Below are 13,553 nucleotides of genomic sequence, written 5' to 3'. Positions count from 1 at the left end.
AGATGACACACAGATCTACATCTCTGTCCCATCCTCTCCCCGTCCCTTCAGGATCGTATCTCCTCCTGCCTCGAAGACATCTCTACCTGGATGTCTGCCCGCCATCTAAAACTCAACATGTCCAAAACTGAGCTCCTTATCTTCCCTCCCAAGCCCTGTCCTCTCCCTGACTTCCCTATCACTGTGGATGGTACGACCATCCTTCCCATCTCTCAGGCCCGCAACCTCGGTGTCATCCTTGACTCGGCTCTCTCATTCACCCCACACATCCAATCCATCACCAAGACCTGCTGATCTCACCTTTATAATATAGCCAAGATCTGCCCTTTCCTCTCCACCCAAACGGCTATCTTACTGTTACAGGCTCTCGTAATATCCCGGCTAGATTACTGTGTGAGCCTGGTCTCGATCTCCCTTCTTCCTGTCTCTCCTCGCTCCAGCCTATTCTTCACTCTGCTGCCTGGCTCATCTTCCTGTAAAAACGCTCTGGGCATGCCACTCCCCTTCTTAAAAACCTCCACTGGTTGTCTATCAACTTCTGCACAAAACAAAAACTTCTCACTCTAGGCTTCAAGGGTCTCCATCATCTTGCCCCCTCTTACCTCTCCTCCCTTATCTCTTTCCACTGCCCACCCCGCATGCTCCGCTCCTCTGCCGCCCACCTCCTCACTGTCCCCCCTTCTCACCTATCCCACCGTCGACCCCTGGGCCACATCCTCCTGCGGTCCTGGAATGCCCTCCCTCCTCACCTCTGCCAAACTACTTCTCTTCCCCTCTTCAAAACCCTACTTAAAGCTCACCTCCTCCAAGAGGCCTTCCCAGACTGAGCTCCCCTTTTCCCTCTGTTCCCTCTACCTCCCCCTTCACGTCTCCTCAGCTAAGCCCTCTTTTCCCCCCTTTCCCTCTGTTCCTCCCCCTCTCCCTTCCCATCCCCTCAGCACTGTACTCGTCCGTTCAACTGTATATATTTTCATTACCCCATTTATTTTGTTAATGAGATGTACATCACCTTGATTCTATTTATTTGCTATTGTTTTAATGAGATGTTCATCCCCTTGATCCTATTTATTGCTATTGTTCTTTTCTGTCCGTCTCCCCCGATTAGACTGTAAGCCCGTCAAAGAGCAGGGACTGTCTCTATCTGTTACTGATTTGTACATTCCAAGCGCTTAGTACAGTGCTCTGCACATAGTAAGTGTTCAATAAATACTATTGAATGAATGAATGAATGAATGAATGAATGAATTCAGAGCAATGTACTAAGCACTTGGGAGAGTGCAACTGAAGCAAAACACATGTTTCCCATCCTCAAAGAGCTTACTATCTAATGGGGAAAACAAAGCATTAACAAATTGTGAGATCAGGAGGGTCAAGAAAGATTCTATTGCAATAACTAAACATATGATAACAAAGCATTGAATAAATGTGGGACAGGGACTGCACCTGACCTGATTATCTTGGATCTACCCCAGTGCTTAGTACAGTGCTTGCCTCAGAGTAAACTCTTAACAAATACCACAATTATGATTATGTACCACTGACCTATAGACAGCTATATAGAGAAGTGCTTGGTGTGGGTGGTAAATACTTAAATGCTAAGAGGTACATTGCTGGGAAGTAATTGGGGAAGGCTTCGTCTTCTTAATAATAATAATAATAAAAATAGTGGTACTTGTTATGCGCTTACTTGTGTGCCAGGCACTGTACTAAGCACGGGGGTGGATACAGGGGAAGGCTTCATCTTCTTAATAATAATAATAATAAAAATAGTGGCACTTGTTAAGTGCTTACTTGTGTGCCAGGCACTGTACTTAGCACTGGGGTGGATACAAACAAATCGGGTTGGACGCAGTCCCTGTCTCACGTGGGGCTCACAGTCTTAATCCCTACAGAGGCACAGAGAAGTGAAGTGACTTGCCCAAGGTCACACAGCATACAAATGGCAGAGCCAGAAGTAGAACCCACGACCTTCTGGCTCTCAGGCCCCGGGCTCTAGCCACTATGCCATGCTGCCTGTCCCGGCTGTCCCAGGCTGTCTTCTTGGAGAAGACAGAACGAGAAGATACTTCAGAGGACATTTTCAGCCCTGTGACTTCTGCCCTACAATTTTTCATTCCAGGGTTCCATTTTCACCTCGAGCTTTTTTAAGGTTTATTAGAACATGCTAATTCAAAGCATGTTCTGTAGAACAGAGAAACAACTGGCCTGTTCCTTGTGGATATTTATCAGCTGTTTTTAATATTGGGATGATTGGCCCAGAACTGTGGGTGTTTTCGCATCCAAATGAAAAGTACATATGGATAAAGGGCTGCTAGAAGCCAATCCTCTGGCCTAATGGGTTGATGGATTTGGGGAAGAGACAGAGATAGAACTGTATGTTTCCATTTAGAAAAGCTGGCAATTTTCCCTGGCACAAGGAGGTAGCTTAAGATATGGTGAGACTTCAGGAGTGCAGCAAAGAAAATTTCTATCACACAGCTTGCCTTTTCCCCAAGTCCATACCTGCCTTATCCAGGGGCTCATCAGCTTATTATAAATTATTTGTTTATGTCAGTGTCTGTCTCCTTTTGTAGACCATAAGTCCATTATGGGCAGGGAATGTGTCTGCTAATTTTGTTGCACTGTGCTCTCCCAAGTGCTCAATCAATACCATCCAATGATCAGCTCTAGCAAGCCCCAGGAGCCCCACGTTACACAGGGCTTTGCAAACTCAGAGCCCTGGGAGAGAGATCCAATGTTCCATTGCAAGGGACTCTGGAAAGGACAAAGTGCATTGACCTGCCCCATCTGCTGCTGCTGCTGCTGTGAGGACAGCAGGATGGTTACTAGTCAGGCCGCTGTCCGGCTCCTGCCTGCCCCCAAGGAGCTCTGCAGCTGTCAGGGGTGAGTGATCCAGCCAATTCTCCCCACCTGTCCCTGCTTAAACCACATGAGGTACACATTCCTCAGGTATATAGTAGCCAGCTTTCATCTACTCAAAAGGGAGAGTCTGGCAGATGAAAAATGAGAAGGGTGAAAAGCAGTTGCAAAACACAACAGGCAATTCTTTCTATCAAGACTGTGTTTGTGGGTGAAGCCCGGCTTTGACAGACAGACCACATTATTTTGTTGAAAACCTGAATGTCAGAATTCCATCTGAGGATTGGGTCTTCTATCTTGTGGGTAAAAAGGTGAGGGGAGAGCAGAGGGCTAAGGAAAGTGGGGCTAAAGTCTCATAGGGCTTTGGGATGTTTGTACTATAAATGCAAGAGTGCCATGGGACCTTAAGCTGATCAATCAATCAATGGCATTTACTGAGCATATACTGTGTGCAGAGCACTGTACTAAGCACTAAGTACAAAGCAACAGAGTTGGTAGGCAAATTCCCTGCCCACAAGATTCTTACAGTCTAGAGGGAAGAGAGATATTAAAGTAAATTATGGATGTGCACATAAATGCTTTGAGATTGAAAATAGGGTAGATATCAAATGCTTAAAGGGTACAGATCCAAGTTCATAGGCAATGCATTAGGTAGAGGAAGTAGGGGAGATGAAGACTTAGGGGAAAAGCCTCTTGGAGGAAATATGATTTCGAAGACTTTGAAAGTGGGGAGAGTGATGGTCTGTCATATGTGAAGGGGAAGGGAACTCCAGGCCAGAGGAAGAATGTAGGTAAGGGGTCGATGGCCAAATAGATGAGATCAAATTACAGTGAGTAGGTTGGTGACAGAGGATCAGAGTGTGTAAGCTGGGTTGAAGTAGGAAATCAGCGAGGTAAAGTAGAAGGGGGCAAGTGGATTCAGTGGTTCAAAGCCGATGGTAAAGGTTTTCTGTTAGATGTGAAGGTGGGTGGGAAACCACTGGAAGTTCTTGAGGAGTGGGGAGATGTGGACTGAACATATGTTTACAGAAATGATCTGGGCAGCAGAGTGAATTATGGACTGGAGTGGGGAGAGACAGAAAGCGAGGAGGTCACTGAGGAAGCTGATGCAGTAGTCAAGGCACTATATTGTAAATGCTTGATCAACACAGTAGCAGTTTGGATGGTGAACAAAGGTGGATTTTAGCAATGATATGAAGGTAGAACTAATGGAATTTGGTGATATTAACTATGTGGGTTGAATGAGAGAGATGAGTCGAAAATAATGCCATGATTACAGGATTGTGAAACAGGGAGAACGGAGTAAAGAATGTGTAGAGAACAGACGGGCACCAGGATACTCAAGGAATGGCTGTAAGGAAAGCTGAGAATGGGAAATCAAAAGCAAGAAAGCCCAAGGAAATATTTTAAGGTGACGGTACAACAAAACCTCAAACAGTGTTGCATCTCAGCTGAAAACTGGCAATCATTGAGGATAGACTAGCCTGCCACACTCACATCAAGAAAGGAGCTGCTCTTTTCGAAGAAAAGCACCATAAGTAACAGGGACAAAGGAATCAAAAGAGAAAACAATGCTGGGCATGGCTACATTAAACACGACGGCACAACTAAGGACAGTGTTTTGGCTGCACAATGTGAAGGGAATTCCAGAACCCTATTGGTCTTTTCAGCCACGCATAAACTCATAGGTGAAGTTCACCATCAGTGTTGTCTTCGAATATGAAAGAACTGGGCTATAACCTGGAAGTGGAAATGGGTGTACCCCAAGAGAACAAGAACAACTGGGTATAAGTGCAAGAAATTCTAATTCTGGAACATTTTATATTTTCTAAAATTACCTGACACCCTACAAAAACCAGGACTGTCCTGGAAAATTCATGTATGACCAGCCTACGTACTTGGAGATTTACAGAACATAGGTAAGAACCAACTACTTCTTTTGGGATCTATTAAACCTAGAGGGAAAAGGAAGTGAAACCTGAACTTCACAAAAAATCCCAAATGAAACTTTGAAAGGAAAATCCCAAGTAATGTTTAAAATAAATCACATCATTTCAAGATGCTCAAAGCTTCTGACTGGACATTGAGGTAGAGGTGCCAAAGCACAGTAAAATTCAAGCCCCACTCCTCATTCAGACTCTGATTTGGAGAAGATAGATTTCCCTGTGTTCTGTTCAAAGATGTCTATTTTTTTCCACAGTTAAAATGCCAGCTGCTAAATCCCATCAGCAGAAAAAGCCACCAAACCACTCCCCTTCCACATTCTCCTACCACTGCAAGTTAGCTGGAGGGTAAGAGGAGGAGCCATACAAGCTCCCCAAACCACTGAAAGACCACAGCAAACCATTCTTTTCATGCCAGCACACTGATTATCCATTTCATCCCATCTGAACTTATTCCAAGGTGTTGTACCCTTTTTGTTCTGATTGAATGCCTTTTAGATATTTAGTAGCCCTTTGGTATTGCTAAAAAATTTTAATTTTTCAATAACAAGGTAGATTTCTGAATCTCAAACAGTCACATTGTCACATTAATGCTGAATCATTAATATCATTTATATACAGAGTGTACTTAGGTTTCTCTTCTATGGAAAACACAGTGTTTTTCAGGGCAGAAGAGATTAATTAGGTAGCAGTTTAAATAGAAATGTTAAAGAAATTATCATCATGAATTACGGCTCAGTGGAAAGAGCACGGGCTTTGGAGTCAGGGCTCATGAGTTCGAATCCCAGCTCTGCCACTTGTCGGCTGTGTGACTGTGGGCAAGTCACTTAACTTCTCTGTGCCTCAGTTCCCTCATCTGTAAAATGGGGATTAAGACTGTGAGCCCCACGTGGGACAACCTGATTCCCCTATGTCTACCCCAGCGCTTAGAACAGTGCTCGGCACATAGTAAGCGCTTAACAAATGCCAACATTATTATTATTAATTAGAATCTAATTTGTTTCAAAGGCTGACACCTATAAATTGATCAATCAATGGTATTTAACTGAGAGCTTACTATGTGCAGAGCACTGTACTAAGAGCTTGGGAGAGTACCATTACAGCAGAGTTGGTAGACAGGTTCCCAGCCCACAGGGAGCTGGGGGGGATAGTCATTAAAATAAATTATGGATATGTACATAAGTGGGGGTGGAGCTGAGGGTGGTATCAAGTGTTTAAAAGTGCAGTCTTTCTGCAGTTTGGAAGTCATCCACAAAAGGTTCTCCCTTTTTATGTTGAATATTCCAGCTTGACCTTTTCTTTTACTAGGATGAACATTTTAGATTCATAGAATTTGGTAAAGCATTAAGGACATTGCTCGGGCAGAAATAGCTTTCATTCGCTTGGAACTACAAGGAACCAGTCCTCAGGTTCAATAATATCTAGAATAGAGAGCAGTGTGAATTTTTCTTCAACATAGCAAAACCTTTCACAAATTTAAAGGTAGTGCACAGTGTAACTGAAAATAATTAATGTACTTACAGATCCTAAAACTTAGCTTAAGGAGCCTCCAGGAACTCTCCTAGGTCCCCATGAATCTAAGACCACCACATGTAGGGGCCAATCATTAATTAAAACTTTGAAAATTTTAAGGTTTCTGTGTTCTTGGAAGTGAGTGATGCTACAAATTCATGGGCCAGATAACCTTAATGAAGTAAATAGAAGCTGCAAGGAAATGGGCCAGACCTTCCCCCTCGTTTCTAGGACAACTCTCCATCTTCCATTCTGCCTAATGTACATGGTAAAATATTATCTTTGGAGAGTGATATCCTCAGGCACAATCCAATTAGGGCAAAATGATATGAATAGCTAAGTTATCACAATAATAATAAGCATACTAATGATGGTATTTGTTAAGCGCTTACTATGTGCCAAGCACTGTTCTAAGTACTGGGTTAGATACAAAGTAATCAGGTTGTCCCACGTGGGGCTCACAGTCTTAATTCCCATTTTACAGATGAGGTTACTGTGACACAGAGAAGTGACTTGCCCACAGTCACACAGCTGACAAGCGGTGGAGCCGGGATTAGAACCCATGACCTCTGACTCCCAAGCCCACGCTCTTTCCACTAAGCCACGCTGCTTCTCTGTACGGGGCATGTCAGGAGGAGATTAGAAAAATAGCAGGACCGCCAGAGGTTGTCTTTTGTGTAATCAGTCTTTGCCTGATTTGTGCAGGGCTAGGGCAAAATCCCAGTGGAATAGTTTCCTGCTTGAGTCAAATAAGTACTGGCTCTACTCCTCCACCACATGGGAATCAGCATTTTGAAAAGCCCTAATGGAACTCAGTTTGCAGAAACTGGAATGAACGAGACATGAGAGAAGTACGAACACATCAGTGGTTTATATCCTTCATTGGAAAAAAACAAACCAAAACTCAAAGTAACCAGATTAGGGAGCTGGCTGAAATGGGTCTAACCTCTTGGAGTCACAGCTATAACTCACACTGACCAAGAAACCAATAACAGGGAAAGGGGAGAGAACAATGTTGCAGTCTTTAAATAAGCCATCTAAAAATGAGCCATCTAACTGTAAACATGGTAAGAATTTGTTTTAGCATCAAATAAGGCTCTATCACTCCCATATGTAGAAGAGTGTTAGCCTTATAAACTTTTGCTGTACTTACAATTGAAAAACCTTCACAGAGAGAGTGGAAAAGGCCATGCAAGTCAAAATAGGGAACTTGTATTGAAGCATGTGCCTGATCTGATTATCTTTTATCTACTCCAGTGCTTCCCAGGGTGGTTGGCATATACCGAGCACTCTGGAAATACCGTCATTATTACTGAGCATTTCTATTAGGAAAAGGGATATGTTTTTTACTGTGGACACAGGAAGTGGGAAAAATCACAGGAATTGGTTACGGGACTCACGTCTTTAATACTCTGAAACCTAGCACTACCGGATTATGGTGGAAATAGTGGCACTGCCACAGATGAATCTGAAAGCGGATGTGAAACAGAAATACTCTTAACCAGTATGATAAAAAGCTGCCATACCCAGCTGGCTTTTTGTTTTTGTTGTTAGATGTATTCATTTCAATTTATCAATCCCTGGCATTTACAGAGTACTTACTTTGTGCAGACCACTGTCCTAAGTGCTTGGGAAAGTACAAAACAACAGAGTTAGCAGACATGTTCCCTACCCATAATGAGCTTACACATGTCCTTAAGCCTTTGATGCTGCTGCCACAACTCTCCCTAGTTTTTCATTGTTTCACAAAAGGGTTATGGCAGGAAAGGAGGCCATGGTGATTTCCTACAACTATGTGGGTGACCTTAAGAATGGTGATGGATAGGAGAATTGGATTTTATGAACTAAGTTATTGATGGCATAAGAAGTCAGAGATAAAAAAAAACCTACTGACATTAAAAAGATAGACAATATATATCCTCTAGAGAAAGGAATTATTTCTTTAGGACATAAATAATTCTTTTACAGACCATAATTTTTCTTTGATTTGTCATCCTTCAGATTTGACCCCACCTACAAATACTTACACATTAAAAAAGACTTTCAAGAAATAAATGATTCAAAATATGATTCAAAATATGCAGAAAACATCAGGCATATGAGTTCTTTTGTGTACTTTTTCAAATTAAATTCTGGTATGCATTACCCAGAGTTCCTTAAAGTGACAGATGATCATAAATAGCGACAGGTACCCAAAAGCACTACATAGTTCATAACAATTTTAAAATAGAAACTTCTGAGAGATGTTTTAGCCTTTCCCCACAAAGTTACAGACTGCTAGTGAAACTCTTCCATAATAAATGCTATTAAAAATGGTAGCTTTTTATCACTGTAATTCAAATGAAAGCAAAAGCTTTCTTCTTTACTATATTTTACTTTAACACTTAGAAAAATCTTTCCTAGTTACAAAAATCTCTTTCACTTCGATAGACATTGATGGCCAGAGCTTTAATACTCACTCGGTAATCATAGGTGGAATCTGGATTCTCATCACAAGCTATGACTTCAGGTGCCATCCAATAAGGTGTCCCAATGAAGGTATTTCGTCTTCCAATAGTTCTGTCCAATTGAGCACTCACCCCAAAATCCACTGAAAAGTTAAGCATATGCAGAAAACCATGAACCCACCCACTGACTTTAGGAACATTTGGTAAGATATTGCTTCCACTTGGAAGAAAACCTCTAAAACCTCAATGGATAACAGATTTTGGACCCATGTAGTAAAAGTTTACCATGGAGCCTGGAACACTGGGAATGGGTCTTCCTCTGTTGCTTATAGTGGAAGGAGATGTAGCAACCCTATTACAAATCTATAATAGTTTAGTGGGATGTTTTCCATAAATATTAAAAAAATAAAGCTCCACTAATATGTTCTGAACTGTCAAAGTGAATAAAAGATGTATCTCGACTTGACACTAAAATACAGAAACAATTAAATTTATGAACAGCATTTAAAATACAAAATTATTAGCTTTTCATATGAACCTTCACATAGTTCTCCAAGCATTTTGATATATAGAAAAATATTTAAAATAGTGAATGAAGTCCATATCCCTTCTGATAAAACCATTACCAAAGAGAATTTTGGTACGGAGCCTTAGCTGGGAAAAGACTGAGGAAAGACTAAGAGAAATTGAATAATTTAATTTGAATTTGAAGAATGCTCTAGCTTTTTTTTAATATACGTTCACATCAGTTATCTCTAAGTGGTGTTATTATCCCCATTTTTCAGATGAAAGAAATGAGGAAGTACAATGTTGTTACCTGCCCCAAATCAAACAGTAGGCCAATGGCAAAGCAGGAACTAGACTATAAAACTGCTACATTTCAGACATATGATGTTTCCAGTATATTTATACTTCCAAAAGGAAGGAAGGGATAAAAGGGGCGGGGGGGAACTCAACAATGACTTTCATCCATCTAGAAAGGATCATGTAGAGATAGTGATGCACCGCTATGTGCAATCTGATGAAATCATCTTTAATGGCAGTGAGGGGGATTTAGAGGGAATAAGATCTAGCACCTCTTCACCTCAAATCTGTGTCCTTCTGGCAAAGCAAATTGGTTGGCAAGTTGTGGTCCGACATATGGCCACTGACAGAAATTCCCCTATGGTTTTTCTAAAATTGTGTTCAGTCCATCTCCCCTACTCTAGACTGTAAGCTCATTGTGGGCAGGGAATGATAATGATTAGCCAAGAATACATGTTACGAAATTCCAGAAGACATTACCGTTGGAGACCGTATAATCTTCTGGTCTAGATACACTACTGAACCCCAGCTGGCCCTCCTCATTAATTCCTCAAAAATACAGTGTGTTGTAAAAGAGTGCTTATTGAAGTATATTTCTCCAGAGAAAATAATGTAATCTGCATGAATGTCCTCCTGAGATTCAAAAAAATTGGCCGCAACAATATGAATATACCAAAAATTGATCAAATAGCAATGCAACTATATCCTGATAAAATATTTTGAATTTTTATAGTGTTCAAGCACAAATGCTTAACTTTTTAAGTGTCTTTCACTTCCTATTAAGCAGAAAATGTACTTCTTGCTAGAAATATGTCATTACCTGTGCTAAATAGTGCTATCTAACTCTTCATTGAAATAGATCTTAATCATTTTATTCAAGTCAGTCAAAGTAATTCAAAGGTCTAGGAGAAGGGTGCTGTCAAAAGCAAATCTTATCTCAAGTAAAGCTGCAATTTCTGTATTACAATCTAACAGCATTTTAAAAAGAAATAATTGTATTTAATAATAGGTAAACAAGATGTCCTGTCCAGTTTTGCTTGTCTATGATATTCATTCACTTGTATTCACTGAGCACTTACTGTGTGGAAAGCACTGTACTAAGCACTTGGGAGAGTGCAATGCAACACTAAACAGACACATTCTCTGCTCACAATGGACTGAACACAATTTTAGAAAAGCTATAGGGAAATTTCTATCAGTGGCCATATGTAGGACTATGATTTGTCAACCAACTTGCTTTGCCAGAAGGACACAGATTTGAGGTGAAGAGATGCTAGACTGTATTCCCTCTACATTTCATCATGAGATATAACAACCTCAGAGGGAATCCTCTTAACTATCAAAGAAGTTGGGGATCTTCAACACTCCCACATCTTCCCTCACACATACATTAAATGCAGAGTTAAAAGTTAAACATTCACACAAGATCAATAAATAATATTACGTGTAAGGACTAAAAGAACAATTGATTAAGGGATTTATAAATTATACATAGTCTGCTTTAAAGAAAAAAGGAAAATAGTAATTAGGACTGCTAAATATGAATTATTACAGCCTTAATGGTAAGTAAAATTGGTAGGAAAAAGATTATCTATTTCTAAGCATCGGTATGCAACACTAGAAGCAAATATTGAAACATACTGAGGCAAAAAAACCCCCTCAAATCTTCAAAAACATACAGATGAGGAAAATTAAGGGTAATGGGGAGGTTGTTATAAACTTTGTTTCATAATGAATAAAAAAAAGTTGATCCTCTTTCGTGATAGACATTCAATAACACATAAGGAAGTTGTAGGCAGGGAATGTGTCTATTAATTGTTATACTGTACTCTCCCAAGCTTTTACTGCAGTGCCTTGCACACAGTAAGCGCTCGGTTGAGTGACTGAATTAATGAACGAATGAATTTAAAATAAAATAACAGTACCACTGAACCATTCGTTCCGTAAACCAAGTACTTTGATGGTTGTAGAAAAACTTCCTCTCCATCTAGCTCAGCTATGGGGAGAAGGAGTCAGTGGCTTGAATGGTTGGTCACAAGAGTGAAAGGCATTGCGATCATGTCTTGGAGAAGCTGCTGGACCTTCGCTCTCATCTGCCACAATCAATCAGTCAAGGGTATTACCTGAGCATTCATTTTGTGCAGAGCACTGTATCAGATGCTTGGGAAAGTATAGAACAGTAGAGTTGGTAGGGACAGTAATAGTCTTTCTTAAGGGCTTACTGGGCACAAAGTACTGAACTAAGTGTGGGAAGAAATTACACAGGTGGGAAATAATAATAACAATGATGTGATATTTGATGATAAGCGTTTACTATGTGTGAGGCACTGTACTAAGAGCTGAGGTGGATACAAGCAAATCAGGTTGGGCACAGTCCCTGCCCCATGTGGGGCTTCACAGTCTCAATCCCCATTTTATGGATGAGGTAAGAGAGAACCAGAGAAGTGAAGTGACATGCCCAAGGTCACCCAGCAGACAAGTGGAGGAGCCAGGATAAGAACCCGTGACCTCCTGACTCCCAAGGCCCCTGCACTATCCACCGTGTCATGCTGCTTCCTGGTCCCTCTCCTTCAGTGGGACTCACACTGACCCCTTTCTCCCATAGCTGAGAGAGTTGGAGAGGAAGTTTTTCTGCAGCCATCGAAGCACTTTGTTTATGGAATCAATGGTTCAGTGGCAGTTATTTTTTTTTAAATTCATTCGTTCATTAATGATTATGATCCTGCCATGAGTGAACAACAGAACCACCCAGATGTCTCTCATTCAGTCTCTCACCTTCACCATTCTCTCCAACTACCTTCCTCTCCCCTCATTCCCCCGTATACTTTCCCTATTCTGAGTAGTGCACTACTACCCAGGCCCCCTTGCAGAGAAATTCCCAGCCCCTTCTCTCCTCATCCACCCAAAAGGCAATGGACCCCAATTAATTCTGAAGAAAAAAACCCTCTCCTTTGCTGCAACATATAATGCACTTATTTTTGGATGTGAAAATGGAATTGCTTTCCTAATGTGTTCTCCACATTTTGGTTTTCAAACTGTGAAATGCGTTTAAGAATTTTATGTATAAAACCCATTTGGGGCCAAAGTGATCAGCGGTGTGGTGCAAATGCTATGCGTGGCCAGGGATCAGCAGGTACTTGTCAGTATAGCTGCCTAGGGAGTCACTCTGGTCTTCCCTGCCCATATTAGCCAGGTATTTTTCTGGATTCCTGCTATGCCTTTCTTCCACACGTGGTATCTTGAGTGTGTTCTTCAGTTCCAAATGACATTCTTCCCCTACTTCTTGATGTTTCACTCCCTTCTTTTCTCCCACACAGTAATATATAGAATTACATGGATGTACATAAAGTAGATACCCTCATCTACAGTGTCATATGAGAACTACCTGTGTCATATAAGAATAATTACAAGATCAAATAAAACTATATTTGAACATATGCCATTTTAAATTGGCCAGTATTTTATATATCGACGCATCCTTTGGTGTAACACAAATCCTTGTACTACAGAAAAGAGTTCCCAGATATTTCCAGACAATTCAAATGATGTTGAGAAATGTATCTTGAAAATATACTGTCCTCATTATGCAGTAGCATTGCCCATGGAACCATGTTCTAGATGGAAAACTGAGCTGTCACATTTCTAGTATTTTTGACAAGATATAGAGTAAAAAAAAAATAGTCCTCCTCTGGCCACTTTTTCAGAATGGAATAAGCCCCCGCAAAGCCCCATGGGTACAATTTTGGGATTAGATTTTGAAACTTTTTGAATTGAATGATTATCCAGTACAGATTTTTGTGTCATTTTAGGTGACACTAGAAGAAAATAATGAATAAACAGTGTACTTTTCAAGCAGTCTAAGTTTCCGGAAAGGAAGGATTACTAATAAGCAGACTAAAACATAAAACTGTTCAACTCTTTAGCTCTGCAAGAAGACTACTACATAAATGCCAATCACAGATATTTTCAAAATATTTTTCATATTTTA

General features: G+C 40.8%; 1 protein-coding gene across 5 annotated transcripts in view; it reads right to left on the bottom strand.

Annotated features, from left to right (window-relative positions):
* The window catches only part of NRK (Nik related kinase), a 177,230-nt gene that overhangs the window by 87,514 nt on the left and 76,163 nt on the right, over positions 1 to 13,553 (bottom strand). For all 5 annotated transcript variants that reach the window (XM_039912355.1, XM_039912354.1, XM_029067556.2 and 2 more), the window contains exon 7: positions 8,774 to 8,904. In XM_039912355.1, the coding sequence (XP_039768289.1) occupies positions 8,774 to 8,904 (131 nt within the window). The remainder of the gene's footprint in view (positions 1 to 8,773; positions 8,905 to 13,553) is intronic.

This window comes from Ornithorhynchus anatinus, chromosome 6, assembly GCF_004115215.2.
Source record: "Ornithorhynchus anatinus isolate Pmale09 chromosome 6, mOrnAna1.pri.v4, whole genome shotgun sequence".
NCBI classification, from domain to species: domain Eukaryota; kingdom Metazoa; phylum Chordata; class Mammalia; order Monotremata; family Ornithorhynchidae; genus Ornithorhynchus; species Ornithorhynchus anatinus.
Note: the sequence above shows the minus strand (reverse complement) of the source record. Positions and strands in the feature narration are given on the sequence as shown.